This window comes from Typha angustifolia, chromosome 15, assembly GCF_048772165.1.
Source record: "Typha angustifolia cultivar Huaian chromosome 15, ASM4877216v1, whole genome shotgun sequence".
Classification (NCBI taxonomy): Eukaryota; Viridiplantae; Streptophyta; class Magnoliopsida; order Poales; family Typhaceae; genus Typha; species Typha angustifolia.
The window spans coordinates 1,407,239-1,434,807 of NC_133253.1; the positions used below are offsets into that span (position 1 = coordinate 1,407,239).

General features: G+C 37.6%; 7 protein-coding genes across 10 annotated transcripts; 4 read left to right on the top strand and 3 right to left on the bottom strand.

The window, feature by feature from the left end:
- The first annotated feature begins 1,479 nt into the window (after positions 1-1,479).
- On the top strand, positions 1,480-2,717 carry LOC140779056 (uncharacterized). The gene is made up of 2 exons (XM_073124008.1): positions 1,480-1,852; positions 1,975-2,717. Exons 1-2 carry the CDS (start codon positions 1,625-1,627, stop codon positions 2,371-2,373), a joined length of 627 nt encoding a protein of 208 aa, XP_072980109.1. The 5' UTR covers positions 1,480-1,624; the 3' UTR covers positions 2,374-2,717.
- Positions 2,718-5,307: 2,590 nt separating this feature from the next.
- LOC140778637 (multifunctional methyltransferase subunit TRM112 homolog A) lies at positions 5,308-5,948 on the bottom strand. The gene has a single exon (XM_073123445.1). It carries the CDS (start codon positions 5,832-5,834, stop codon positions 5,463-5,465), a length of 372 nt encoding a protein of 123 aa, XP_072979546.1. The 5' UTR covers positions 5,835-5,948; the 3' UTR covers positions 5,308-5,462.
- Positions 5,949-6,185: 237 nt separating this feature from the next.
- LOC140778421 (ubiquitin carboxyl-terminal hydrolase 4) lies at positions 6,186-10,807 on the top strand. The gene is made up of 6 exons (XM_073123121.1): positions 6,186-6,564; positions 8,076-8,189; positions 8,509-8,607; positions 9,187-9,372; positions 9,459-9,640; positions 9,892-10,807. The coding sequence occupies exons 1-6, from the start codon at positions 6,442-6,444 to the stop codon at positions 10,289-10,291; spliced, it is 1,104 nt and encodes a 367-aa protein (XP_072979222.1). The 5' UTR covers positions 6,186-6,441; the 3' UTR covers positions 10,292-10,807.
- Positions 10,808-11,989: 1,182 nt separating this feature from the next.
- On the bottom strand, positions 11,990-13,176 carry LOC140778741 (transcription factor MYB93-like). Its single transcript, XM_073123593.1, has 3 exons — positions 13,044-13,176; positions 12,836-12,965; positions 11,990-12,759 (listed from the first exon to the last, which is right to left on the bottom strand). The coding sequence occupies exons 1-3, from the start codon at positions 13,174-13,176 to the stop codon at positions 12,144-12,146; spliced, it is 879 nt and encodes a 292-aa protein (XP_072979694.1). The 3' UTR covers positions 11,990-12,143.
- Positions 13,172-18,949, bottom strand: LOC140778740 (tubulin-folding cofactor C). 3 transcript variants are annotated; one of them, XR_012107240.1, is made up of 3 exons: positions 17,781-18,949; positions 14,383-14,468; positions 13,172-13,309 (listed from the first exon to the last, which is right to left on the bottom strand). XR_012107240.1 is itself a non-coding variant. In XM_073123590.1 (2 exons), the coding sequence occupies exon 1, from the start codon at positions 18,884-18,886 to the stop codon at positions 17,825-17,827; it is 1,062 nt and encodes a 353-aa protein (XP_072979691.1). In that variant the 5' UTR covers positions 18,887-18,949; the 3' UTR covers positions 14,329-14,468; positions 17,781-17,824. The 3 variants fall into 3 exon arrangements, 2 of the variants coding, with proteins under 2 accessions (XP_072979691.1, XP_072979692.1); XM_073123590.1 differs by lacking the exon at positions 13,172-13,309 and having other exon boundaries at positions 14,329-14,468; XM_073123591.1 differs by lacking the exon at positions 13,172-13,309 and having other exon boundaries at positions 14,334-14,460.
- A 278-nt stretch (positions 18,950-19,227) lies between these two features.
- LOC140778437 (signal peptidase complex-like protein DTM1) lies at positions 19,228-22,167 on the top strand. The gene is made up of 2 exons (XM_073123146.1): positions 19,228-19,804; positions 21,889-22,167. Exons 1-2 carry the CDS (start codon positions 19,572-19,574, stop codon positions 21,974-21,976), a joined length of 321 nt encoding a protein of 106 aa, XP_072979247.1. The 5' UTR covers positions 19,228-19,571; the 3' UTR covers positions 21,977-22,167.
- A 1,343-nt stretch (positions 22,168-23,510) lies between these two features.
- On the top strand, positions 23,511-26,714 carry LOC140776932 (probable protein phosphatase 2C 9). Of its 2 annotated transcripts, none has more exons than XM_073120787.1 (6): positions 23,511-23,751; positions 23,850-23,954; positions 24,943-25,185; positions 25,322-25,598; positions 25,976-26,130; positions 26,212-26,346. In XM_073120787.1, the coding sequence occupies exons 2-6, from the start codon at positions 23,919-23,921 to the stop codon at positions 26,227-26,229; spliced, it is 729 nt and encodes a 242-aa protein (XP_072976888.1). In that variant the 5' UTR covers positions 23,511-23,751; positions 23,850-23,918; the 3' UTR covers positions 26,230-26,346. The 2 variants fall into 2 exon arrangements, with proteins under 2 accessions (XP_072976888.1, XP_072976887.1); XM_073120786.1 differs by having other exon boundaries at positions 23,514-23,751; positions 26,234-26,714.
- Positions 26,715-27,569: the final 855 nt, after the last annotated feature.

Genomic DNA, 27,569 nt, shown 5'->3' on the forward strand with positions numbered 1-27,569 from the left:
TTACTTACTTGTGTTCTAAAGTAAGGGCATCTTGAATTACCGTGTTGTATAAAATATAATTTTAATAAATAATATTTATATTCTAGAGTTATTATAATATTTAGCGGAAGTGATCTTAGGCTTAAGCTTTGGCAAAATTGATTGTAATATGATTAACTGGACCCTCATTTCAAACTATGCCCACTTCACTTTACTAATATCCATCAGGTCAAGTCAAAGTACCAAGAATTCTACGAGTCTGAGTCTTAAGTATCTCATCAATATCATCTGTTTGGGAATGTTCTCAGTCAAATGTGGTAGGGTTAGGTTGGCAATAACATTCTCCTTGAATGTGAAACTAACCAGACTGACACATTATAATATATAATTTTTTTTAATTCTATTATTGCATCACCAAATTTAAGGCCGAGAGATCCATTTGAAATTTCAAAGATTGGCTAATAGGAGATGGATAATAATTTTCTCGTTCTTGGCAACTTGAGCTTTTTATAATAATATATATTAACTTAAAGAAAAATTAAATAGAAATTTTATAATTCAACTTGTTTCATCTTTTTCACCATAAACACAGACAAAAGTGTAGGAGGGAAAGTGAGAAGGCAAGGTAATGGCAGGGGGTAATAAATAGATGAGAAATGAATGGGTTAAGGCGTAAATCTGACGTAAAGAATTTAAGAAGGGGGGGTGTTGTTATTAATAAAAAAGGAGAGGGAGAGGGAGAGGGAGAGGGAGAGGGAGAGGGTGGCCATTTAATTCTTGAGTCTGCTTGTTTTAAATTAGGGGTTTAAAGTGGGGGTGTTGGAGGGCTTTAAAGTGGAGCTCTTTAGGGTGACCCAAATTTGGGAAGTTGGAGTTATGGAAGAGCTGTGGCATTGAATCCATACCCAACTGTATACATATCGATAGCTCTCCCTTTTTATCATCACCACTTTATCTTGCACCCTCTCTCACCCCTCCTTATCCAGAAATTGTAATTACAATAGGTTTGAGAGTGGTGTGCAATAAGTATGACAATTATGCGTGACCAAATAAATAGTTCACAAGTAATCTATCAAGGCAACCAAACAAGAGTGAAGCTAGTGATGGATAGCTTTCCCCCTGATTTCCTTTTTGGTGGCGTGTGATTAATGTGATAAGATGCGAAGAAGCTTGAAAGCACATTGCAACACTGAGAAACATGTGAGGGAAGGATATATATATATATATATATATAGAGAGAGAGAGAGAGAGAGAGAGAGAGAGAGAGAGAGAGAGAGAGAGAGAGAGAGAGAGAGAGAGAGAAAGAGGGAGGTAACCTGATCCAAACTGGTAATGACCCATATGTAGAGAGAGAGAGAGAGAGAGAGAGAGAGAGAGAGAGGGTGTCTTTGTGGACCCTTTCCAATGACCCTTTTAAAGCCTCCTCAATTAGATCCTTGCTTGTAGTCCTGTGCTCTTAAATGGGCCTCCCTAATCTAGCCTATATAACCAATCTGATATCCACCACCAGATACACCAAGAGCTAGATAGTGTGATAGAGAGATAGAGATAGATACAAGAAAAAAAAACGGAAAAGAAAAAGAAAAGAAAAGAAGAGAGAGAGAGAGAGAGAGAGTAAAAGAAATATACTCTGTGATTAGAATCCATGGTGTCCTTGCAAGCAGCCCTCTCCTTGGAAGAGAAGAAGCCGTGCGTCAACCTCGAGAATCCAATATCGAAGAAAAGGAGGCGCGAGGACGAGGAGAAGAGCGACGTTGTAATCTTCTCGTCGAGGGAGGCCAAGACGGCGAGAGGCGAGAGAGCAAACTCCGACATCGAGCTCAATCTTGAGACTCCCTTGCCTTTGGAGTGGCAACGTTGCCTTGATATCAAGGTAGATTCTTTAATTTAAATATAATTATACTTCTTCTTCTTCTTCTTCTTCTTCTTTTAAATTTATTTATTAAAGTTAAACGTGTTTGAACTTAGAGTAGTATATTATTTCACATTACACAGTCGGGTCAAATACACTACTACAACACTAGAACAAACAAGAGGACCAACAGAGACCCCAGAGAAAGCCCGGAGCAAGCAACTCCACCACCAAGCTTGGACCTTGACCTCAACCTCACATGCGTGCCGCCGAAAACCCTAACCGGCGGCGAGGAAACGGCGAAGACGGACACCGGGATCGCCATGGCCAAGTCCATTCGCACGTCGAGCCTACCGCCGTGGATGTCGCTGGCCATCGACCGGCAAGAGATGGTGGCCACCGTGTGCATGAGATGCCACATGCTTGTCATGATGTCCAAGGCCACTCTCTCATGCCCTAACTGCAAGTTTGTGCACCCACCTACCCATGCCTCCTCCAATTCCGTTAAACCCGGGTTTAAGCTTCTATGCTGTAAGGACTGAGATTTTGAGAATTCCCAAATGGATACTAGAATTATACAAGGTAAAAAAGTTCATTGTAAAATAAGAAGAATGAGAGAGAGAGAGAGAGAGACAGACAGAGAAAGAGAAAGAGAGAGAGAGAGATTATATAAAATATATATATATATGAAGTGATATGAATGCATGTGTAAATATTCATAAGTTAAAGGCTAGGACTGCTGGTAGGTTGGATATCAATATGTTGTAATAGATTGATCAACTTCTTGTAGCAAGGAGTAGTTGGTTGTTGATGAAGATTCTACTTTGTTTCATAGTGTTAGCTTCTTAATCAAATTCCTAGTTACATAAACGGAAATGACCCTCTCATCTACATGTCAAACTCATATATTTGCTTTCCTTTTCTGTACGCTATTTTTTTGTCTTTTGATCAGTATGGGGAGTAAATGCTTATAAGTCTGTGAATAGAAAGTTTGATAAGTTCCAGTCACCAAACATATATAATATATTGTCCCACTTGGATTATGTGGGTAAATGAAATCTTCTTATTGAATGAAAAAAAAAAATAGAGTTTTTTGAATGAATGAGTAGAGGAATTCATGAGATGGTAATTAATTTGTGCAGCAGGGTGAAAGCGAGGTGATGAGATCAAACGGAGGAAAGGAGTTAGGAACAGAGCAAACGCAAGGACTAAATTTAGATATTGACCATAAATTGGAGCATATTAGTCACATAAGGCCTAGTAGAGCGTGTTTGATTTGATTCTAGCAATCTAAACATAGAGATTTTTTTTATCCAGTGGATTCCTTTGATATTATGTTTTGACACTGATAAGTTCAAATTTTAGTAATTTAACCGAAGAAGTGATATAAATACCCTTAATTGGGATGAATATATATGAATAAGAATAAGGGTATTATCTCTGTGTAACAATTGATAAGCTTTTAATGATGGGTTATTTAAGATAATACAAAAACTAAAGTTGCATCAGGAAGAGGAGATCTCAGAATGATATGCAAAAGAAGAATCCCTATAAAAGTACGTAATTATTTTCGGATCCCATGGCCCATGGGCCACCCAAATTATGACTTCAGCCAGGGCTTCCCAATGAGCCCGCTGGTTAGGGTTTTGTTTGCTTGGAAGATTTGCAAGGCTCACATTGTGTCATATAATTATTTATGGCTTTGGGTCGTTGCCTTTTTTTATTTATTGTTATGGTGTTCTTAATAATAATCTAGTACGGAGCTTATGTTAAAAAAAGTCATTATGATGTATTATGTGGTCTTGAAATGAATCCTTGTTGATGGGTTTTCCAATAAAAAGTAAATAAAAAGAACTCTGCTCAGCGATGTTGTAGAATTCTCTGCTAATTTTCATCCACTTTTACCACACCCAAGCATTAAATTGAAGGTAAAAGAGCTTAGATTAAGCTTAGTGGTCGTCCTTAAGGATCCTTCCATGGCATGCATGCATCACCTTCAGAAAGCTCAGACATCTCTGCACGCATGTATGTGTATCGAACAGGGGATTTCTCACCAAATAACCGATCAACTAACCCTTTTCTCTGTCGCATTCCTCACAGATAATCTTGTTTTCGAATTCTTTTGCAGATCTTTGTCCTGCCATCATCGTATAGATCGTTTCTAGATAAGCAGGGTGGGAAAGATCGGCAAATAAGCATGAATTGTTTATGGACTATTGTGAACAAAGACAAATTCTTTGATGAATCGAAATGAAATAAAGAATAATGCAAAAATAAAAAAAGTAAATAGCAAAAACAATTAGAAGATAGAAGAGCCCAGATTTCAAATGAACAAATTGAAACTCGAAAAGGATCTTCGGATTCTCCAAGAATGAGGATCAAAGGGATTGATACCGAGAAAGATTTCTTACTATAAGATTGTGATTTGATCCACATATATTTGGTAAAAAGTAACGGTTTTAGAGGAGAGCATATGATTAATTTTAGACAAACTCTAGTCAAGAATGAAGAAGGTATACTAAGTAGATCCTTGATGGAACTTTTTGCAGGTTCAAACTTGAAGACAGATTGTAACATAACAAGTGGAAATTAAACATAAAACTACCTAATTCACATACTTGTTGATTTTTGCAGGGCTTTCTAGAGCATTCAACAAGTCTAACATCCCAATTCTTGCAGCAGCAATGGTAATTAAATGAATGCAAAAAACAATATTAAGTGCTTGTCCGATGATAGTTTCCCCCCCGGCCTGACACTGCTACTCAGAGAAGAAGAGCAGGAGAATTGGGATACCTCTATACTTCCTTGCCTGAGCCACTGGGGGTAGAGTTCAAACTTCTAAGAGACTCTTGTGGATGTTCAACATAGTTGCAGCTCTGTGCATCCAGAATAGCTACATCAATGGTATCCAGATTTGTCAGCTTGGATGCAAAGAGACATTTGTAGGTTTGTGCTTTCATTGCTCAACCAAATTAAAGATTAGCTGCAACTTATAGTAGCAGAGTGATACCACAGAGAGCATACATCTGGATCTGGTGGCCTTAGCAATGTCAAAAGGGGATTATTCTTTTCTTTCTCCAAGGAGGGTGAAAGATTTGGCACAAGAAACCTCTTTATACTTGATTCATTATACACTGCAAATATTGTGAGACATCATAGTAAAGCTTTGTAAATGAAGTCCTTACTGTACCTAGTCTGAATCACTGTACAAAATGTATTCTTTATCTTTGGTGTATAATAAATTTATGTACTACAGAAATCAAGTTTTAATGTCTATTTCCAAGCTCCTTGCAACATGATAACACATCAGAGTTTCATCTAGTGTGTCTCCTTAATTTTAGGCATCTTCCTCTCCTTTTCTCTACTTGCTAGTGTTAGAAATATACCCAGCTCAATGAACAAAAGGGAATCTTTCTTAATCTATTTTAGGATCAGGGGTTTAGGGTTTAGAACTTTAGATACAAGATCAAATCAAATAGAGAAGATAACGCATAAGGAAGATATTATAAAAACGATAGAATCCATTTAACTCTTCGAATCCAAAGCAAAACCCTAAGGATTCATAAATCCCACCACGAGCACCTTAAAAAAGGAAAACCCTAAATCTTAATAGTCCGAACCCAGGACATGATCACACCTCGTCCTCATGGAGGAGCATGTTCGGGATCCCCTTGCTGATCGGGAATCGCCTCCCTGTCTCGGGGCAGACGAGGGCGCCCTCCTCGACGTGAATCTCGAGGAGGGCGCGGTGGAAGCGGCGGAGGAAGTCGTCGGAGGCGACCATGGAGGGGTCGGCTTCGTCGGGGAGGAGGTCGTCGAGGCCGATTGATTTGGCGGCGCCGACGAGGGCTTTGTACTCAATCTTGGGGAAGATGCCGCGGAGGAAGTCGGCGTTGAGCTCCACCTCCTTCTCCACCCACTTCTCCGCCTCGAGACGAAGGGGGAAGCCGTTGGTTACTCCCTTTATGTTGCAGGAAAGCATGTTGTGGGTTAGAAGCCTCATCGTCTCTTCTCTGCTCAACTATCTCTCTCTCTCTCACTCTACTCTTCTTTTCGGGTTCGATTCTTTCCTACGGAGTATATAGATAGATAGAGTCATAGAGATGGTCGTATAAAAAATTAAGGTGATTATTTCAGAAACCCTTCCTCCTTGCTTTCGAACTTATTATTATTATTATTATTATTAATCTTTGCATAGTCCTGCAATTCTTTCCCTATAAAACGGTAAGCCAATCGCGATAAGACACGTGGATCATTGATCCGTTCATTAAATATCGAAAAAGAATAGTTTGGGGTCGGTTGGGACATTTCTTGGTAAGTTGTTACCTCAAAACTAATAAAGCTCTTTCTCGAATTGACCCTTCTTCTCGGTAGACATTTCGATCGCTCTCTCACAGTCTCACATCATTCTCGTCGCTTTCTTTTCTTGTTCGCCATAAGAGCGTAGAAATTTCGCACCACTATAATTCTCCTCAAGGAGTGGAAATACGTTTCCATTGCCATTGATGCAGCTTTCTCTCTCTGCCCCACGCCTGAGGGCTGTGATCGGAAGGAAGGGAATCTAGGGTTAGGGTTTTGATTCCGGTCTTCTGGTGAAAGGCGGTAGTTGGATGGTGATGGGAGCCGCGGGTTCGAAGCTCGAGAAGGCTCTTGGCGATCAGTTCCCCGAGGGCGAGCGCTACTTTGGTCTCGAAAACTTTGGCAACACTTGTTACTGTAACAGCGTTTTGCAGGTACTCACATCGATTCCCTGTTCTCCTCTTCTTTTCATTGAAGGAAATCAAGATCAAAATTCCATCTTTTATTGTATTGTTATTTTCCTGATTTTTCTTTTACTGTAACTTGCACTTATTAAAAGATCAGCCCTGGCTTTTGTTTAGTGCTAATTAATGCTTGCAAGTTCTATTTATGTTTGTGATAGCCGATCCTTATACTGTTGCTGATGTTTTTCATATGAGAGAAGAATGTCCGCTATTGATAACCTGGAATTATGTTAGAGTGCTCTGTTCTTCTCTCGTTAGTGGAACTCAAAGACTGGGTAGAAATCAACAATTTTCCTATGCAGGAACTGGATGAAACAGAACCAGTCTTCCTATTTAAGGATTGGCAGATGACAACATGTTTAGTTAATCAGTTGGATCGGAAGTGACTAAGGAGAGAATCTTGCAGTAGGGAAAGTAAGTAGGATCGTCATATTTGGCAAGTGATTGATTCCATCCAAGGTCAATTAGAAGTTGAAGATTGAATCAGTCAAATATTTTCTTCAATGCTAGTTCAGAAACTAAAAAGATATTTGAAGCAAAAAAGGAATTAAATGAGTAAAAGTTGAGAAGGTAATCAAGAAGCCATATGAAGATTTCATAGTGATTTTCAAAATTGGAAAAGGAGATATTAAAGACATAGAATTGTTTGCAAGATCAAAATGAAAAAGAAGAAGATAGAGGATAATGATTTTCATAGAATTATTCTTCTTCTCATTTTCTTTTGTTTCATCATTACTTGTTATCCTTTGTATGTATATATGGCACAGAATGGGGAAAAGGAGTGTAATTTGAGGGGAATAGATTATAGGTCAGTTGATGATTGAGCCGGTCTTTATACTACTTGCTTCTGTGTGTAGTGTGAGGCCATCTTCCATGTTGGAGAGACTGTTGAGGAGTTAGATTTGAGGTTACCTATTTATTTATTTCTCTCTGTTTTCTCCTTTTTGCTCCCTCATTTTTTTTTCTTTCAATACATTCTGCACTATATCATCATAAAGAACCTTATTACTCACCTATTGGAGCTAAAGCTTGCCTCAATTTAATTGCGCCCTCTTACATGTTTTCCCTTTTAGATGTCCATAAACTGTAGTACATCACATCTGAGTAACATTCTTGATGTCTAATTCAGGAAGACACCTGTATTGGGCTGTAGCAGTCTATTGAATACTCACAAGTCTCGAAGTGACTAACTTATCTTGTAAGATGTGATTACACTGTCAGTACGCATGCCATAAACTGCACATGTCATGCTTTGAATTCATATTATGTTCTATAGTAAACTTCAATGCCCCAGTTTCCATTATAGGTGATGAAAGAACTCATTCCATAAATGCTGAGTGCCTTTTTTTCCATTTTATCAACGACCATTTAGTGACTTAGTTGAAGTCGAACCTTATTGATTGTTTGATAAACCGAATTGTTTTATATAATTTTAGTCATGTTCTACTTTATGGTTTCTTGTGCGTTGTATTCTTGTACAGGCACTTTATTTCTGTGTTCCTTTCCGAGAGCAATTGCTCGAGTATTATGCAAAGAACAAATGTGGAGATGCAGATGAAAACCTCTTAACAAGCTTGGCTGACTTGTTCTCTCAGGTAGATGTTTAAGATCTTCTGTCTCTCTGTTCTCATGTTCCTCCTCTTTGATATAACCCTTTTATATTGCATCTTAAGAAGCCCTCATGCACAAAAGAAAGGGTTTACCATTCAACAGTTTGTTTTATGTCAAATCTCAATTTGTATGCCTCTTTATATCATTAGTGACAATACCATATTTAGAAGCAGTGAAATGTTTGATTTCAAGTCTCTAAATTTAATATTAAATTACTGATAGTTACTGTTTGTTGCTGCTGCTAACAAAATTCTTGTGTCTTTGAAATTGCAATGACAACTTTCCATCTGCTCCACTATGCAGATCAGCTCCCAGAAGAAGAAAACGGGTGTTATTGCACCAAAGCGTTTTGTACAAAAAGTGAGGAAACAAAATGAACTTTTCCGCAGTTATATGCACCAGGTAATCCAATACGGAGCTGGTGGTATATTGTGAAGTTGGCAGTATTCTTGCCAATATTGTGGCAAGTTAGACATCTTAAGATATCTTCCTTCTGTATGGACAATATATAACCACCAGCAATCCATCTTTCAGTGTTTTGTTAATGCCTCTATTATGTGTTTGGTGTTGGAAAAAGAATTGATAATTAATTGCTAAACATAGTCGTAGTGTGAATATTTATCTGATATTTTCTTCCTTTGGACTATTAAAAAGTTCAAAAGCTGCTTTAGAATGAGTTTGACTTGTTAATCATCTCTAAAATTACGGGCAGAACATCAGTAAAGATTTATATTTTGAAATTTTGAAATTTTATATTTAGTTCCTTGCTTCATACACCAAATGGTTATCTCATTCACTCTTTGAAGATAAAGAAATATGTGATATGTGTACCTTCATGGTTTGCATTCTCAAGAGTTATGTTCACTTGTAGAAATGTCTTCCTACTATTACAGGCTAATCAGATGGTTTTATATGGTGTTTTAGTGCTTATATCTACATCATCTCTAGTTAACCTCAAACCTGGCCCATTTTTATCTCTAGGATGCTCATGAGTTCTTGAACTTCTTGCTGAATGAGCTAGTGGATATTCTGGAGAAAGAATCGGATACTGCAAAAACATCACCTGAAGCCTCATCAATACAGAAGGCTGCAAATGGTGTATACCATACTAAAGCCAATGGAATCCGAAAAGAACCACTTGTTACATGGGTACACAAAATGTTTCAGGTCAGTCATTGGTCGGTCTGGATTTGACTAGTTGGGCTTCCTTGTATGCTAGTCTTAATTTATACATGTCCCTTTTCCATATATAGGGTATATTGACCAATGAGACAAGGTGTTTACGATGTGAAACTGTTACAGCAAGGGATGAAACATTTTTGGACCTGAGCCTTGATATTGAGCAGAATACTTCAATTACTAGCTGCCTCAAAAACTTTAGCTCAACAGAGACATTGAATGCTGAGGATAAGTTCTTTTGTGACAAGTGCTGCAGGTAACTATTATCTCATCTTCTGTTATTGCTCCCATGAAACTATGCTTTAATGATTGTGAGGAATACCTATATAATGGTTTCCTTCTACTACTAAAGTCATAGAGTTATTCTTAGATCCTAATGTATGATGTATGCAAGGGAAATATTTTAGTTTGTGGCTATGATTTTTTCTACTAGACCCTTTGACTTGCATTAAAATTTTTATTGGTAGTTCTTTTAATGATAAGAAAATTCTCGTTCTTTTTAATCAGCTTGCAGGAAGCGCAGAAGAGGATGAAGATTAAGAAACCACCTAGCATTTTGGTAATTCATCTCAAGCGCTTTAAGTACATTGAGCAGCTTGGCCGGCTCAAAAAGTTGTCATACCGCGTCGTGTTTCCCTTGGAGCTGAAGCTTAGCAACACTACTGACAATTCAGACTTGGAGTACTCTCTTGTTGCTGTTGTTGTTCATCTGGGAAGCGGACCGAACCATGGGCACTATGTTAGCTTTGTTAAAAGCCACAATCACTGGCTGTATTTTGATGATGAGAATGTGGAGACGATTGATGAGTCAGTGCTGCAAACATTCTTTGGGTCTGCACAAGAGTATTCCAATAATACCGACCATGGATACATTCTTTTCTATGAGAACTTTGGTGGGAGTAGCTGAAAGCCTCTTGCTTTTTGACCTTGATGGGAGATGTGAATTATTTTATGCAGTCTTTATCCTCCCTTTTAACTTTGTTGCTCCTTTGCTACAAACATGGTAGATTTTCAGAAATCAGAGGTAGACTTCTGATTGTAGGGTAATTCACTGTATAGTGAATGGTGGAAAGTTGGAAACACGTGTGATTTGGTTTATCAACAATAAAGGAGTTTATGAGGTTTTGGACTGTTCGACGATGGGAAAGGCAGAGAAACAGAGGGTTCTTGTTTTCATCATCTCTTGGATTCTTATATCAAAAAATGCAAGAGCACCTGATAGTTATCTGGTATATACATACAGCTGCTGGTATGGAATAGGAGTTTTAGATTTCTCCTCCAATAATAATGCCTTCTGAGATGTAAAAAAGATTGTACTATGCTACAGTTCTTTATTTCCAGCTTAAAAGCACCCAGCAGGGCTATTAATTTATGTACTTGTGATTTCAAATAGCAGTATTTTGAACTGTGCGCTACTTTGTCATCTGATGAGTATCTTCAGCATGTACATAGTTGATATACCTTGCTTTTTTTACTTCTATTTTGTGAGGCATTTTTGCAAAATGCAAGTTGCTTTCATCGACTAGAGACAGAATCGCTCTATTGGTTATCTGTCAGTGTTGATTTTATCATTATATGTACTGGGTGTAGATGTACTGATGCACAATATGAAAACTTTAATAGAGCTAAATGGTTATCTTCTCTTCCTTCCGATTTATTAAAGCAGGCAAGACTAGGATGTGTCGTTCTTCATGTAGATCTGAAGCTAAATACGCTTGGAAGGAAGCAATCATCTAGTTTTCATGTCATCAAGCTTCGTTCGGCTGCTCATTTGGGACAAGCCGACAAGGTCAATTTGGCCATGCTAATATATTGATCAGTGCATTAATATTTTTATGTTCCACTGGGGAAAGAATATTCTTTTGCTGTGTTGCAACTGGTTCTTGGTAGGCACCATTTCCTTCTTGTTCCACCAACTACGTAGAATAAGCCACCATTTCATAGGATATCATAACATTCATAGGGATCTGAATGTGACAAGGAATCTGTCGAAATCCATGAACGAGGCCTTCCTGTCACAGCCTATGATTAGGTATCCATCTTTATATGACAATTTAGTTCAACTCTATAGCTACCTAACATGCATGTTTCTCCTCTGCTTCTTCTTTTTTTTTCTCTAATTTTTAAGTTCAACTTATAGAATACTATCTTAATCATATACCAACACCAGTGAGATAAGGTTTGGAGAAAAACCCTCTGCATTTCTCAACAATGCGAACGTCTTGTTGAAAGGTAGTCAAAGGTAGACTTACTGTTTGGTTATTTGTTGATCAACAAGGTTTAATTTTCTCAGCAAAGGACTACTTTTTCCTTATAATTTGAAACAAACAAATTAACAAAATATTGGATTATGGATCTTGACGTTGTTAGCATGAGTTCCTTGCAGATATTACGTAATTAAGACGCATGATTCGATGACCGTAGATATAGGAATACAAGACTATGGTCATTATTGGATCAATCTCTACTACATCTTGTTTCTTTTGCTGCAACTTTTAGCGTCACCATTGTGAGCAATGCGACTGTGTGTTGATTAAATTATCGTAATCCAAAAAATTTCATGAAAGCGGTCCAGTTTGTAGTAGGATAATTACACAAAAAGCAGTTGGCACTCACAAAGCGGCAAAGAGCCATTGGATATGTACATACAAATTAAAAGTAACTACATATGCATGCACAACAAACAGTGCATGGTAAGCACTAAACAACTTCACGGCATATACGAAACAGAGATGGATAAAAGAAGAGGAAGCCACATATCAAGAGTAGTCCGTGATAAAGTGGTCCTCAACAAAGAGATCAGGCCAGAAGGAAGAAGCCACATTCTTATCGTAATAGCTAGAAGAGCTACGAGCATCTCCATTGCTCATTGAGCTGCTACTGCCAAGAGGAGAAAGAGATGGAGGAGACACCATCTCTGGTTCAGTCTTGCTATTCTCATTGCTGAGAGGTTGTTCAAGACTGCAGGACATCTCCGGTAGATGGTTGAAATGAGTTTGACCGCCAGTTGGAAGAGTTGAGTTCAATAAGCTCATAGGTTCAATGAGAGAAGTGATACCACCACTAAGGCTATTGGTGCTGCAAGTGCTACTGTCGATTGCAGCTGAAGGATTCAGAAGGTACTGGAAGCACTGGAGCTTTACCAACTGAGCTTGCAACTGGCTAGTGTAGTCATCCCACTGGCGGTGATCAACGAGTTCCTTGAGTCCAGCAAGGGCGACAAGCTGTGGTAGGGTGGCGAAAAGATCGGTCCTTGGTCGATGGGTCATAGGATCGATTCCCATATGGATCAACTTCTTCTTCAGATGAGTGTTCCAGAAGTTCTTTATCTCATTATCGGTGCGGCCTGGGAGGTACGTCGCGATTGCTGACCACCTGAGATGTTAAGAAGATAAGTCATTGGCTTATTCTTTTCCTATCTGTATGCAATGGAAAACTCTAGAGGAATTACTTGTTTCCAAGGATGGAATGGAGATGGAGAATGGTCTGCTCTTCCTCCGAGGAGAACTTGCCTCTCTTGATGTCAGGCCTTAGGTAGTTTGTCCATCGAAGCCTGCAGCTCTTGCCACATCTATTTAGTCCTACAACAGATATAAGTATAAGCTTTAGATAGGAATATAGAAGAGACTAGAGAGAGAGAGAGAGAGAGAGAGAGAGACCAGCTAGTTTGGGAAGGGCTCTCCAGCTACCAAGGCCATGCCTTTGGATATGATGAATAAGTTTCTGGTCTTCTTCAGGGGTCCATGGACCCTTCTTAAGGCCATTCTCATCACAGCATGGAGATCTTCCCATTTGTCTCCTGCTTTGATGGAGTGAAATATGATTGTAGGTTGAGGGTGTTGTGACTAAAGGCGCATGTTCATTTATACATCTCCCTTCTCAATCCATGTACTAGTTCTGAGAAAATGACCTGTTAGCCCTTCACCTGAAAAGTTAAAAAAGTTCTAATCACACTCTCTATTTGGATACATGCATATGAGAAGGTGGGACATCGTCTTCTCTTCTTCCTATTTGGAAATTTTCTTTCTCAGTTAATAATAAAGTACTGAAAAGTTAATTTAATTCTCCTACTTTCTCCAAAGTCCAAACAATATGGAATTTAGTAATGCTGAATGCAATATGGAATTTGGAATTAGTGTTTACAGTAGCGAAAGTCATATGAACAAGGGGATATTAACCTTTGGATCTAATCAATAAGACTTACTTTCACAGTTGCACAAGAGGAAACATGCTCTCATTGGCTTCTTAATTCTTACTAGATGATCCATTACTTTGCACTAGTTAAAGGCTTAAACTCCTATATTAGTATCAGACCAACCTTAAGACATGATGAAGAATCTCATGGTTCTGTTCTTCAGAAAGATAAAAAAGATGGGTTAGAGGAAGAGTGCAGACTGCAGACCAAAGAAAGGGAAAAAGAAATAAGGCCATGGTAGCATCACAGTGATAGAGAATATTAGCTGGACTGAAGGTACAAGGGAGAAACTAAGGGCATGACTGGATTTGATTTCTTCTTTAAAGAAAATGGTGAGAGAGTTGTACAAGATACCTACTCATTACAAATATACTAGAGCGAGTTCCTACCCTGAGCCACTTGCAGAAATTATTTCCTATTACAATCACATCAAATATGGTTGCCAGAAAAAATGTATCTTCAAACAATATGAAATTATGAATCTCAATGATGAACAACAGCTAAAGAAAAATATTTTGGATCACAGGTGACATGGGTACCAAAAATAAGAGAACTGTAGGTAGGATTACAGGAAATATATATTAACGTATGTGCTTGTACTTGAAAAGCAAAATACATTTTGGTAACTCATAGAAATATACATTAATGAATGTGCTTGAACTTTGAAAACAAGTGATACAAGGTTAAGTAAATAAAAAAGGTTGACCTAGCCATAGTTAATCCAGCAACATCAGAAATTTGTACCATCTCCTTGAGCACTTAATCCTGAATGCAACCTCTATAGTTGATGAGAGGGTACACACCTTGAATGAAAATGAAGTCAGCATATTTGTATCTCACATGGTTCAACGATTCTGTCAAGCAACAGCAGTTCTCTTCATCTGTTTTCCTTTTTAAGAAAGGAAAGAAGCAATTTGAAGAATTGACAGTGCAGATTTTGGAGAGCACAAGATGTAGGTAGGATTACAGGAGAGATCAATTCGCTGACACAAATCAGTGCCAAGCCACAGTAGGCATGCTTCACTAACAAAGTAATAGCTTCCATCCAATTCTAAAGAATATCTAAATATAAATACAAGCTCGTAATTCAATTGAACATGCTCTATTCAATAATTCAAATTCAGACGATACTTTGAAATTCTAGATACTAATCAGATTGGGATTTTAGTTATTAATGTTTCTGTTTTATTTACTTGTATTTTGATTCCTTTCTTATTTGTTTTATTTCAGTTAAGAACAAAAGGGATCTAATCTAAAAGAGCAAAGTTACAATAACATTCACCATGCTGATGGTAATTTCATAGACCAATCTAATACTCTGGAAGATGATCTCTGATGCAAAAGGTTTGACAAGGTTAATGGCACTACTGCTACAAAAGAGGGAAAAATAGACTGATAAGCTACAAACTTATTTATCAGGTTTTCTTGGATGTCATGACAAAGGTATCTGAATTAAACTAATGCAATTGAATGGGGTCATAATAATCAGCCAACAATCAGATCAATAAAAGATTTAACAATTGGATGAGCATATAGCATCCGATACACGTGAGTATATCAGGTCAACCTAATAAAACAAACAAGCACCCTTCAAAATAATGAGCCAGACAACTGTAAATGAGTTTTATATCTGTTATAGCCTCATACGACATAAGAAATCTACTATAGATCTTGTCAAACTTTTCCTCAGTTTTAATGATAGTAGCAGGTGTTAGCTACTAGTAGGTTAGTAGTTAAGGAATTTCAGTTTGAAACTGCCTGCACCATGGATTATATCTTAAATACTCGAGACCACAAGAATGATCACAAAATGCTGACAATTTTGTATGTGCTGGTCATGCATACTAGAAATGGTAAAAATAGTATGGAGAAAATAATGGTTCTTGAAATAATAGTAGCTTCATCTTAGTGATTGTAGCCACAGTAACTATTATCCAGTAGTGGTCCGGGAACAACAAGAATAACAACAAAGCAGGTAGTTTTAAAGCAGATTTGACACTGAGAATTATACCCAATAAACTTTTGTCCTGTTTGACATATTCAAGTGGTAGCACATATAACTAAATGTGCAAGAAGAATATCTAGTAAAAAAGGAGAAAAGTAGCTTCTCCATCTCACAAGAGCTGCATTTGTCATGCCTGAAAAGCAAGCTTCTTGCAATTAATCAGTTGATAAATCTTAATGCCTAAATTTCAGGTCTTCCATAAGTTTGTATTTGATTTTAATGAGATTCCCAACCAGAAGCAATTTGATTGTAATTGTACTAGAACCACTAAAAGAAGAAGTCACACCAAGTACAACCCAAATTGATAAGAACTTCCCCATAACACTGGATGTTCTCAACCACCATACCTAATGGAACAAGATTTGAATATCTAGTACTTCACTCTTTTTAAGATTGGTAACTACTAAATTGTTAGGCCAATAAAAAGATTCCTTATTATTGTGCTTATTTGCTAGATGACTAATTTTTTCTCTTAATTTGCTTTTAATTTTTCCTCATTTTGCATCTGACATCTCTCTATCTAGACAGATAGCAAGCAATTCCATATCATACTTGATCAATTGCAAACATAGAAAATTAGATCTTACTAGAGAAAAGTGGGCGACAGTAGGACTCTGACCAAGCACAGCACCTCATTAATTTAGAAAGTCATGGGAGTTTCCATAAATTAAGAGCAGCAGTTAGAAATTTCAAACCAAACCTGGTGTGTTAGAGTGTAGTTGCAGATAATTATTTGAACAAATGCTGGCTTGTTATGATAAGTGAAAACAATGTATATAAAAGATAATCAGTCCTACATCATTTGTTTGCCACCAACTCGATGTGTCACATGGAATAAAGAAAGCTTAGCATATTACAGATGATGAGGCTTTTGTAGACAATAGTCAGCAGGTTTTTTGTCGGATGTAACATTTGCCAGCCAAAGTATCAATAATATGGTTATTATAAGTGTTGGAAATAATTCAATTTGTACTTCCAACTAGCAACTCTACAAATCTAAACTATACAGGTCTGACCATGTTTTATGGATGTCTTAGTCCTTGTGGAGGAAACCAGGGACTTGGTTTGTGCAAGGCAGTTTATAGCCAACTGATTCACTTATTGTAAAGCAGGTACTTAAGTACTCGTCATCCACACTGATGAATCATAATATACAAGTTCTAAATAGAAGTCACATTTTGTTCACTGCTAGTGTCAGAAGTCTCCAGACACGGCTATGATAATTCCTTAATAATTGGTTCACAAAGAACATGGTGTTCTTATGGATTGGTGTCTGTTGGATGCATTAAGGTAGAGAAGCATGCCGTACTGGATAAAGGTAGTGCAGCTAATACATGATTTTTCTTAACAGTGATAAAGAAATAGTCTTCTAATCTTTTATGATTTTTTTATGAAGATAGTTGAATAAGTTTATGTCCACTAGATGAACCTATATCAAGGAGATGGATTTTCCAAGAGATACAAAAGAAACACACTAGGTCATTAGCAGTCTGGATGATGTTTCATTGCAATAGATCAAGATTAAAGTAGGCTCCTTCAGATCTTCTATATAGGTAACTTTATGATAGCTGCCATTGTTCACTTGCTTCACATTCTAGTTTAAATACAGATGCTCTGTGTCATAGTTAAGTTTATATTCGTTAACCTAAATATTACAATAGCCATGCTTATGTTCTGAACAAACATCAAATTCCAGCAAAGTGCTCTCCATATTGGAGCAAGACTATACAAGTCTTTCTAGACCATCTATCTAACATACTTGAATAAGATTTCTCACTCATAACATGACGTAAAACTTAGGTATTAAGTATTCGTTGATAATTAATCAACCAGAAAGACATTCTGTATGATTTGAGGATTCTTTAGAGTTTCCAATGAAGCTGGATGCATATGCATCTTTGGGTCAGAAAGAAGTAAGATCAATCATAATTATAGTGAGCTAGATAAGCTCTGCTCTACAATAGTAATGCTCCACAATAATATAATAGTTGCAAAGACATTTGCATAGAAATCTACCTTTCAAGGAAAATATTTGGCAGCACAGAGTGCTTCTAAAGCTAATAGAAATTGTTGTGATACTACAAAAAAAGAGAGCAGAAGGCAGAAGCTCTCAATCATATAATTCCACTGATTGATACATAGATAAATACGAAATATATGAAGAAAAATAAGCGGATCAAATCAGAACTGATGTACCTAGTCTGCAAACATGCAATCTGGTAGTGAACTCAGAAAATAAACTAAGTATTATCAGACTGCTCCTTAACTTCTGAAATATTTATAATATCTGATCGTTCTTCCTCAGGTATGAGACACCAATTTGGTGACTGCATTGCCCGCAACCATTTGAAATCATCCACATTTGCCCAATTCCCTGTTTCTTCTCCAAGACCAGATTCTCTCAACTCTGCATCAATTTCTTCATATACCAACCGGTAAGGCGCAAACCTCACCCCACTACTATCCTCTATGATCGGCCTACTTCGTACCCGAATATAGAAATCAGTCGTCCTAGCTTGGTGAATCCTGATCTGGTGAGATGCCAACATGAACAAACAGTCATTCACCTCTTCTATAAGGATTGATCCAGTTACAGGCCCGACAAAGACACGGCAATCTCTAAGGCGATGCACATATAGTGCCCTAAAACGCCCTTTGAGGTGAATCTCACAACAATCCAGATCGGAGAGTGTGAAATCCCCCTCGCCTTCTTCAGAAACCTTAAAATTCTTCACCAAAATTGCACCTTTCTTGTTCCTGAATCCTGGGGTATCGTGAACGACCCCAATATTCGACCTTTCCACATCCAAAGGCTTAATGTCTTCCACTTCTTTCACAGGGAGGGTAGTTTCTTTCCTCGGGGCCTTGTTCTTGAAGGAGAACTTCTTTCTTGGAAGCAGCTCGGAATTGGCGATCTCCAAGGCATCCTTCAGATCAGTGATAGATTTAAGAGAGGAGCGGACCTCGTAGGACGGTAGGAAGTAGGAGTTCTCGGCGAGGAGGCGGTCCAGATCGGAGATACAGACCGAGACTTTATCGAGCTCGGGTTTTAGGTTAGGAGACGAGGCTGGATCACCAGAGAGGGCGCGGATTCGCGCGAGATCGGACTCGATGTCGCGCTTGGAATCGGAGAAACGGGAGAGAAAGGAGGAGACGGAGTCGAAGACGGGGGAAGCGGCGGCTGCCGGGCGGCGAGCGGCAGAGTTGTGGTGGCGGTTGGAGAGGCGGTCGACCATGGCGGCATGCTTCCTTTGAGCGATGGGATCCAGGGTTTGGCTCGACTGTGATCGGCCTTCCTCCATTTCTGATCGACGACAAAGGATGCGGAGGGAGGAACAGAGAAATAGCGCGCTTCCTAGTAATATTTGCAAGTGGTCTTAGCCCATTAAGAAACAGGCCCATTTAAAGTGTGATGATTTGGGCTAGTATTTTGAAACCCAGATCAACATTAGGTTTAGATCTGGGATTTGATCAAATCAAACTCGAATTATGATTTATGGTCTCAATCTCTACCGGCAATTTATCCATCTGGGCCCCACTTTGACAGTTCCCGGTCAACAGAGGGTGCACTGTTGGGTGGTACAGCGAAGTGAATGTATTATAAATTGCTCCATCGCTCTTAATGGTCACCCGCCCTCGGGTCGGGAAGCGGGTAATTCCCAAGCTGCGCGCAGGAGGAATGGGATCCCCTGCGCCGCTCTTCCTGCACGCACTCATCCGAAGCCTGCAGATGCTCGCCACGTAGCGTCCTGCTCGAGAAGACGTTTACGTGGCAACGATGGAGCGACCGCTACTGGTATGGCGCAAGGTTGGTGGGAGTAAAAAAATGAAAACAGAAGCCCGGGCAGGTGATGAGCTTTGCTGTCTCGAGAGAGCGACGCGAGAAGGGCCTCCGATGGGAACACCAAACGCTCCATCCATTTTTTCTTCTTCTTGTTCCGTCACGGTCTCCTACTTGGAATAGGTTAAGGTTTTGGTGGAGAAGAGATGGGAAGGAACGCGGCGCTGCAATCAAGCTTGGTGGGACTTGCAGTGGTGATGGCGTTGGTAGGATTGTGGACGATGTCGTTCAAGAAGATGATAGCGACGTACGCCTTTGGTGTCGGCGGAATCGCCGGAATATTCTTGCCCGATTGGGAGTTCTTCGATCGGGATTTCTCTCAGTGGTTCACGCCGATGCCGGCGGCCGGAAGAACGGATTGGGAATCAGAAACTTTGAGGTATCTCTCTCTCTCTCTCTCTCTCTCTCTCTCTCTCTCTCTCTCTCTCTCTCTCTCTCTCTCTCTCTCTCTGTGTGTTAATTTCTTGATATGAGTATGGATTTGAGTGAAAGTTTGAAAAAAAAAATTACTCGATTTAGGAGTCTTTTCAAAGAAAACATGTTTATAGTTTCGAACCTTTGGAAGTGGAATTTGATGGATTTTGGATATTAATGTGCAATCCTTAAACCCGCAATAATGTTCAAGTTGGATATTAGAGATGCTTGAAACTTTCAAGATTTTAAACTTGGAGGCCGCTGTTTAAATGCTCGATCTTGCTTCCCAGCAGAAAACCAACCTTATTCACTCAATATGACATAAGAAGCAACCTTTGAACAGAGACTAAATTCCTTGCTGCATCGAAGTGCTGCTTTTTGCTCTATCTAGGTTCCTCTCATGGCTAGAATAATTACTTTGATGCTGGCCCTTAGATGACACGCCTCTAAACTGCACTAAAGTTGTATTAGATTCTAGAGGAGTTTATTTCAATTTTTTTTTAAATCTGTTCTTTGGGAATGTGATGATCTATTTAGAGAAAAATGATATTTGGCAGACCAGCCAACTGATTATGCATGTGACAGACAATCAGTGCATCTGTAAGACTGTTCGTTGCCATTGATTTTAATGAATAGTTAGGTGGAGATGATCAGATTGGTTACAATTCAAATAGGAGTTTAGGCTTCGTTTGAAATTGAGAAGATCTTATAAAACAGCCATCCTAAGAAGTAAGAACATGGTCGTTTTAGAATAATACTGCATAGCTGATACAGCTATCAAACTTGTAGTCTTGTATGTAGGCCTTTTAGATACTAACATAACTTCTAGTTGTTTAGAACCTGAATTCACGGAATATTTTTAGGGAAAAGCCCGTAGACTCTGAATTCACGACTTACATGTCAGCCCTTAATTTGACTGAAGGTTGTTTTCTGAATCAGGGAAATGAGAAATACAGAACAAGTTTTGCTGAGAGTTGAATGTCATGCTTCTGTGCATGCAAGGATTCTAATTGATAATTTTAAATTAGAAAGGTTAGCTAGCTGCTATTGCTAATAAATTAGCTACCATGTTGAACAATTTTATGGAAGGGATGCAAGGATTTATTTACTTAATTATTTTTTATAGAGAGAGAGAGAGATGCAAGCAAAATATGTGGATGTTATCAATAATGATCTGATCAATTCTTCTCTGTTGAAAATTGTCTCAAATAACGCTGTGCTGACAACTGTTGCTAATGAAGAAAAGAGACGAAGGAAAGAGAGTGGAAGTTTGTTCCTTATGCTGTTTAGGCTACTTGTGAAGTCATTAATTACCTAAAAACTCAAGTTAATAATGAACAGTGATTTTATATTCTGTATCCTAACTAAAATTTCCATCATTTTTGTTGGAAACTTGTATTTGGCCAATCATTACTAATGATGGTCCACTGAACATGATGTGTTTACATTGGAATTCTCATTAATCAGAGATCATTTTCTCTTGCTATTGTTGAAAATTAGCCTTCACCACCAGCCTAATCTCATGCATACCAACTTTTCATGAATAAGGTAGAAAGGTTGACTATGTTGGAACTTCTTTCTGGTTATTGCATAATTTTCCCCTCTATTCTGGTTAGTGTTCAATTGATACCAAGTGGTCTTAAGGTTATGTTAGGAAATGTGGAGATAGATGTTAGAGAGCAGCATAATTGAAAATTATACAGTAGGGATCATGCATGATGGAATTGATAAAATATGTCTATATTCAAACTTTGGACCACTCATTTATTCAGAAATTTGCTAGAAGTACATAGTATTTTGATTTACCTAGATACTTGGATCTTTATCTGCTAATGGTTTACGTGTATATATATATGTATAAATATAGTAATACATTCCATCCCTTTACAGTAGGAAAATGCCAACTTCTTTTTCCTGATTTTATGTGGTGGAGAGGATTTTTTTTTCCCTATGGGTTTCTAATGCTTTTTTTTTTTAAAATTTGGCAGCTTAAACCATTAGAAGTACATGAAAATATTTACTTTAATTATCTTGGTTTATATGCTGCAGATTTAAGTTTTCTCCGCTCAGGGTTGCTGGGCTTACTACAATCTACAGCTTTTGCCTTTACAAGTGGTGGATGTACATTTCCAGCTAGTTGTTTCAGTGTCTTTGCTCCCTCTTGATCTCCATTTGTTAATGCTTTTAAAGTGCAGTTATAAGTCAATTCGTTTACTTGTGACTGTTGCTCTGGGTATACTACCAGCTGTACCTCCATTAGTTCCTAAACAGCGTGATGCATTTTAAATCAACTGAATTCTATCCAATTGAAATCAATTGAATTCTATCTAGGATTGGTTACAGACATACCCATAAAACTTTTTGGTTGTCTCTGCTGAATGCATGCTTTTCATTTTCCCCGCATTTTGATTGTCTGCTGTTTGTTTGATTAGATTAGGCACTATCAGGTGGGATTAGAGAGGATGAAGATATACTGGATCGCTTGCTAGGTTTTGTTTGCTTGTTGCATTCTATCTGTCAAAACTAACAAGAGAATGCTTTCTTAGAGCGAGCAGTAATGGGAACATCACTTATTTTTCTCTTGAAAAGAACCAATCTGCTATGTTCCACCAATGGCTTCATCCTGCAATGTTATGAATAGTTTTGTATACATTTGTATAGTCTATGTTCAATCGACTGGAAATATAGGGAATAGTTTTCCTCTCAGTTCGTATATCGAATTAATAATAAAACTATCCCCCAAAGCCCATAGGGCTTTCAAATAAAATAAGACAAAAGTAAATTAGTTCTTTCTTCTCTTTTGGTACCTTGTACACAGTATTTAATGTAAGAGAACTGGATTGCAAACTTCTTTTATTTTCTTTTGACCTAGATGGTTTATTCTATCTTGCATCGATTGCTTCTTCGGGGGATGGAGCCGTGGAGCTGATACCCAGGATTTTAGCAGTCAAAGATGTGTTCAAATCTCTGGATTTTACTATACTGCCATCAGATCTCTTGAAATCTTTGTTTTTATCCAACTATCCCAATTGTTATTGTAAAGAAATAATTCCAATGGATATTATTACATATTTTTTTTCGTAAAATTACAATTACATATCACGAAAACAACCCCAACGACATGCATTTTTTAACCTTTCCCATAAATTAATTTATCTAAATAGTCTCCATCTCTAAATACTTTAGAGAGATATATGAATTCATAAAAGAAATATATACAAATATGAGAACAGTGAGAAAGTATAAAGAGAATTAATTTGTATTTATCTTGTTATCTGAATCTATATTTTTTTTTTTGTGACTTTATATGATTATAACATGATAAATATTTCTAACTTATATTATATAATGCTTATCTTATTAAAGATAAATATATATTAAGAATTAATCTTCTCATATTTCACATTTATCTTTGATAGAAATAAAGAGCTGATGAGACCAAGTGACCTGTACACCTCTTTTGATATTAACTTTGGGGGTCAAATATTTGGATAAATAAATTCCTAAGAAGGGTTAATTTGGTTAAAAACTCTCCCAAAGCTGCTTTATTTTGGACATATATCATACAACATACCAAAGGACAATATGGGAATTTAAGCAAACATTGGGTGGTTGTTGCAACCCCCAATAAATTCTTTCCCCATATCGAGTCAAATGGTCATTACCACCATGGTATGATAATGCCACAAAGTCAATGGAGGGAAAGTCTCTAATCGTGACTTTATTCCAAATTTTATTCATTGTTTTTCCTTTTCCTTTCCGCAAACACTTCGCGACTCATTTGTTGGCGTACGGTTGTATACTTCCTAATCTTTCCTCTATAACGAAATCTAAATCAACTCCCAATTCGAAATCTTGATGCGCTGAGAGCGGATCTTTCCCTTGTTCTCCTCTTTCCTTTCTCAACTCGGGGTATGTTAATTAAAAAGAATTATATATATGTTTTTTTTTTTGGTCTCTTAAGAGTTAGTTTCTGATTTCTTGATACTTTTGGTGGATTTGAGGTGCAGGGCGTGGACTTTCGTGGAGAAATCGGGGTTTTATGAATTGGGTCGTTGTCAAAATCGCGTCGGGTTTATATGGCGAAGCTATGCTGCTTCAGGGGTTCTTCTCAGGTAAGAGATGGTTTGACCTAGTTCTGGTTTCATCCAGCTACACTTTTGTGGTGCTCTATTCGGTGATTTGTATTCTGTTTCTATGTTTTTTTTTTTTGGTTCTTTTAAGCTTGTTTTCTTCCTGTTTGGGATGAAGTCGAAGATTGTAACCAAATGGACTCTTCTATGTTTGCTTTCAATGTTCCCATGTAGCTAAATGACTCCTCACATACTTGAAACATCAAAGAGGAACTCGAAAAAGTAACAAATACTTCTTCCGCTCGTAGATCAACTATGTTATTCTTCAGCTTGATTATTGAAGTTCATTTATTAGCAATAGGCACTACTTAGTATTTACTTTTCCATGTTCTTGGATAGTTGCATTATCATGCTTGACGAACTTTCATATTCACTACCAAAAATAGTTTTTCATATATCTTGAGTTCTTTGTGTCCAATAAGTTCCATTGATGCATACAACATTAGATTCTAGTAAGTTTATCTCAGTAGTAGTAATTTCCTAGATAAACTCTGAGTCCTACATTAAGGATAACCCCATGGATTGATGAAACTCTATCTTTTTGTCCATATTTTGTTCTTACAATTATCGTAAACCATTTCCTTTGCATTATTTGTTCCACGAAAGTTAAAGTGCCTGAAGTTTTCTAGCAGATAGGCTACAATTCGACCTATTTTCCTCCCAATTGTTCCTTGTAGTAGGGCATATGAGCAAGTTGAAGTTCAATTTCTATATGCTTGATTGCTTGCATTTTTTTCTTCATCAGGGTCTTCTTTTTATCGTGTCTATATATATATATATATATATATATATATTGACCTATTTCTAGTTTTTCATTTAGCATTCTGTTTTTGTAGTTTCACCAAAAACCTGCCTGACTTTGTATCAGCTGATCAACGTACTTGTAACTTTTGAGCAGTTTGCTAAATAAGAGCAGATTTAATACTGCAACTTTCATAAGCTGAGTGAGTTTTTGGCCTTCTCTTTCTAGTTTGCAGATCATTCTTCAACTGATGCTGGTAAAGGGAAAAGCTGTCAAAGTCAAATAAAAGTTAACTATGGATTTAGCCTTGTGAAAGGAAAGGCAAATCACCCAATGGAAGACTATCATGTTGCAAAATTCATGCAGATGAGGGAGCATGAGCTTGGTCTCTTTGCTATTTTTGATGGCCATTTAGGACATAGTGTACCTGCCTATCTACAAAAGCACCTGTTCACCAATATTCTGAAGGAGGTAAGCTGTTAGTTAAATTAAGTGCAGCTTTTACTCAGTTATTGATAAATGACTGATTGTATATTTTCTTTAAGGTGTTCAAAAAGTTTAGTGGGAAAATTACTGTATCCTAATTTCAACACTTACCATTTTTTAGGATGAGTTTTGGTCGCATCCAGGTAGAGCCATTTTAACAGCCTATGAAAAGACTGACAGGGCAATTCTTTCTCACAGTCCTGATCTGGGACGTGGAGGATCAACTGCTGTTACTGCCATTCTCATAAATGGTAGGAAGCTGTGGGTAGCTAATGTCGGTGATTCACGGGCTATTCTTGCAAAAGGTGGAGCTGTGATACAGTTAACAGTTGATCATGAACCAAGCACTGAGCGTGGGTTTATCGAGACAAAGGGTGGCTTTGTTTCAAACATACCAGGTTTCTATTTAGTCTGTAGCACTAATATACTCTCTGCATTCAAGCTTCTGGAAAGCTCTTGCAAAGCACTTTATGACCCTGTAATTTGTTACCTAGTACTTTTAGACAAACAAGTTTAGGTCCATGGAATGTCTTTACTGATCATCATCTCTGGGATTCTTGTTTGTGAATTTCCGTGGGTGGCAAAGAATGCCCTCCAGTGGTAAAGAATTTGTTTGGAAGGGATAATTTTTCTCTTCTTATCCGGAATCCCTCATCAATTTTAACCTAAAAGATGAAGAGTATCCTATAATCATTCTTTTTACCATCGTCTTATTCTTATTTACAGGAGTTTATGCCAACATTGGTTTATGGTTGTTGCATGATTTATCTAACAGGTGATGTCCCAAGAGTTAATGGCCAATTAGCTGTTTCTCGTGCTTTTGGAGATAAAAGCCTCAAATCACACTTGCGGTCGGATCCTGACATATGTTCTGAAGACATAGATGCTGACGCCGAAGTTCTCATCATAGCTAGTGATGGCCTGTGGAAGGTTTGTTTCTTAGAACCCAATATCTTGCATCACCAGTTACACTATTCATTTGTCATGTTAGCATATATGTGAGAAGCATAGTTCTCTTATCAACTCTGATTAGGTTATGAAAAACGAAGAAGCAGCAGATATTGCTAGAAAGATTAAGGACCCAAAAGCAGCAGCCCGGCAATTAACCGCTGAAGCACTAAAGAGGGACAGCAAGGATGATATATCATGCATCGTCATCAGATTTAGGGCATGAGCTGTACTTATTCATTCATATTACTCTCCAAAACCCCAATTGTTTGATCGGATTTGTCTGAAAATGTCAGCTGCAATCTATCAAATAGTAGGGAAGGAAATTAATTGTTTGCTTCTGTGACCTCTCTTGTAAATGCTCTCTTTGTCATTGTTGGTGAGCGTGATATTTGTTTAATTTCATAGATTTAGCCATCCTTTTGGAACATACTGATTGGTGGATCATCCGTGTGCATTTTAATTTTTTTTTACTCAGCTACTGAAAGCTTATTATGGATCATCCTATGTACATTTGTTCTATTTTCTCATTATTAGTGCAATGAAATGTCTACTATTTCTTCTCTGATCTGTTGGTTTTGTGCCGTGAAGATGAATTTGGTTAAAATTCTACGAACAATAGACAATTGTATGTGCATTTTGATTACTGAAAGACCAAGTTTGAGGCTTGTACTCAGTGTTGTCACCCTTTCTCCTCTTTATTTATGTATCAAGTTGTAAACGTTGTTTAAAGCTTAATGAATTATCAATCTATAGACTTTCTCTCAACAAAATTATAAAAATAAAAATCTAATAGATGTATGGCCATCTTTGAGGTCCTGAGATGTAGAAATTTATTGGTATAATGCCTGTTCTTGGTATAATGACATCCAAACAACAATTTTTAAAGCAAGTTCGTCTTCATCTACTTGGTCATTCATTATTATCGTCCTATCTTACTCTTGAAAAAATAATTTGAAACCATAATTTCTTAATCAACCTCCATTAATTTCATAATAGCATGGGATGAAGAAAGCTATCCTTCATGGTTGATAGTTCGTTGTGGCAGTTTATGGTGTTCATCAATGGCATTGATTTTGTCCTCATCCTTGGTGTGATTATGATCAACTTCTCTTTGACTACAAAGGTGAGCAAATCCTTTGCTAGTGTGCAAATTTATTTGAAAGAGCGATTATGCATGCTTCATCAGCTTGTTCTTCGCCGTAGTTGGCCCCTGACATGACTAAAGCTTCCAATGAAGCTCTTCATGTCATGGCTGCTTATAGATGAGTATAATCTTCTTTCTCTCTCTCTCTCTTTTAAAACTTGCAATTTTTCTTCTATAACTCTCAAGAACACAAAGTCATCTTTACCTTATTTCTAACTCTATGCATATCTATATATATATATATATATATATATATATATATATCTTTATTTAT

What these genes read in the sequence shown, in the direction of transcription:
- LOC140779056 (XM_073124008.1), top strand. Translation starts at nt 1,625, where the DNA reads ATGGTGTCCTTGCAAGCAGCCCTCTCCTTGGAAGAGAAGAAGCCGTGC. An exon ending in AACGTTGCCTTGATATCAAG is followed by an intron (nt 1,853 to 1,974) that starts GTAGATTCTTTA and finishes CACATTACACAG; the next exon opens with TCGGGTCAAATACACTACTA.
- LOC140778637 (XM_073123445.1), bottom strand. Translation starts at nt 5,834, where the DNA reads ATGAGGCTTCTAACCCACAACATGCTTTCCTGCAACATAAAGGGAGTA.
- LOC140778421 (XM_073123121.1), top strand. Translation starts at nt 6,442, where the DNA reads ATGGTGATGGGAGCCGCGGGTTCGAAGCTCGAGAAGGCTCTTGGCGAT. An exon ending in TGGCTGACTTGTTCTCTCAG is followed by an intron (nt 8,190 to 8,508) that starts GTAGATGTTTAA and finishes TCCACTATGCAG; the next exon opens with ATCAGCTCCCAGAAGAAGAA. An exon ending in TCCGCAGTTATATGCACCAG is followed by an intron (nt 8,608 to 9,186) that starts GTAATCCAATAC and finishes TTTTATCTCTAG; the next exon opens with GATGCTCATGAGTTCTTGAA.
- LOC140778741 (XM_073123593.1), bottom strand. Translation starts at nt 13,176, where the DNA reads ATGGGAAGATCTCCATGCTGTGATGAGAATGGCCTTAAGAAGGGTCCA. An exon ending in AGCCCTTCCCAAACTAGCTG is followed by an intron (nt 12,966 to 13,043) that starts GTCTCTCTCTCT and finishes TATCTGTTGTAG; the next exon opens with GACTAAATAGATGTGGCAAG. An exon ending in CATTCCATCCTTGGAAACAA is followed by an intron (nt 12,760 to 12,835) that starts GTAATTCCTCTA and finishes TTAACATCTCAG; the next exon opens with GTGGTCAGCAATCGCGACGT.
- LOC140778740 (XM_073123590.1), bottom strand. Translation starts at nt 18,886, where the DNA reads ATGGAGGAAGGCCGATCACAGTCGAGCCAAACCCTGGATCCCATCGCT.
- LOC140778437 (XM_073123146.1), top strand. Translation starts at nt 19,572, where the DNA reads ATGGGAAGGAACGCGGCGCTGCAATCAAGCTTGGTGGGACTTGCAGTG. An exon ending in TGGGAATCAGAAACTTTGAG is followed by an intron (nt 19,805 to 21,888) that starts GTATCTCTCTCT and finishes TATATGCTGCAG; the next exon opens with ATTTAAGTTTTCTCCGCTCA.
- LOC140776932 (XM_073120786.1), top strand. Translation starts at nt 23,919, where the DNA reads ATGGCGAAGCTATGCTGCTTCAGGGGTTCTTCTCAG. An exon ending in TCACCAATATTCTGAAGGAG is followed by an intron (nt 25,186 to 25,321) that starts GTAAGCTGTTAG and finishes ACCATTTTTTAG; the next exon opens with GATGAGTTTTGGTCGCATCC. An exon ending in CTTTGTTTCAAACATACCAG is followed by an intron (nt 25,599 to 25,975) that starts GTTTCTATTTAG and finishes TTTATCTAACAG; the next exon opens with GTGATGTCCCAAGAGTTAAT.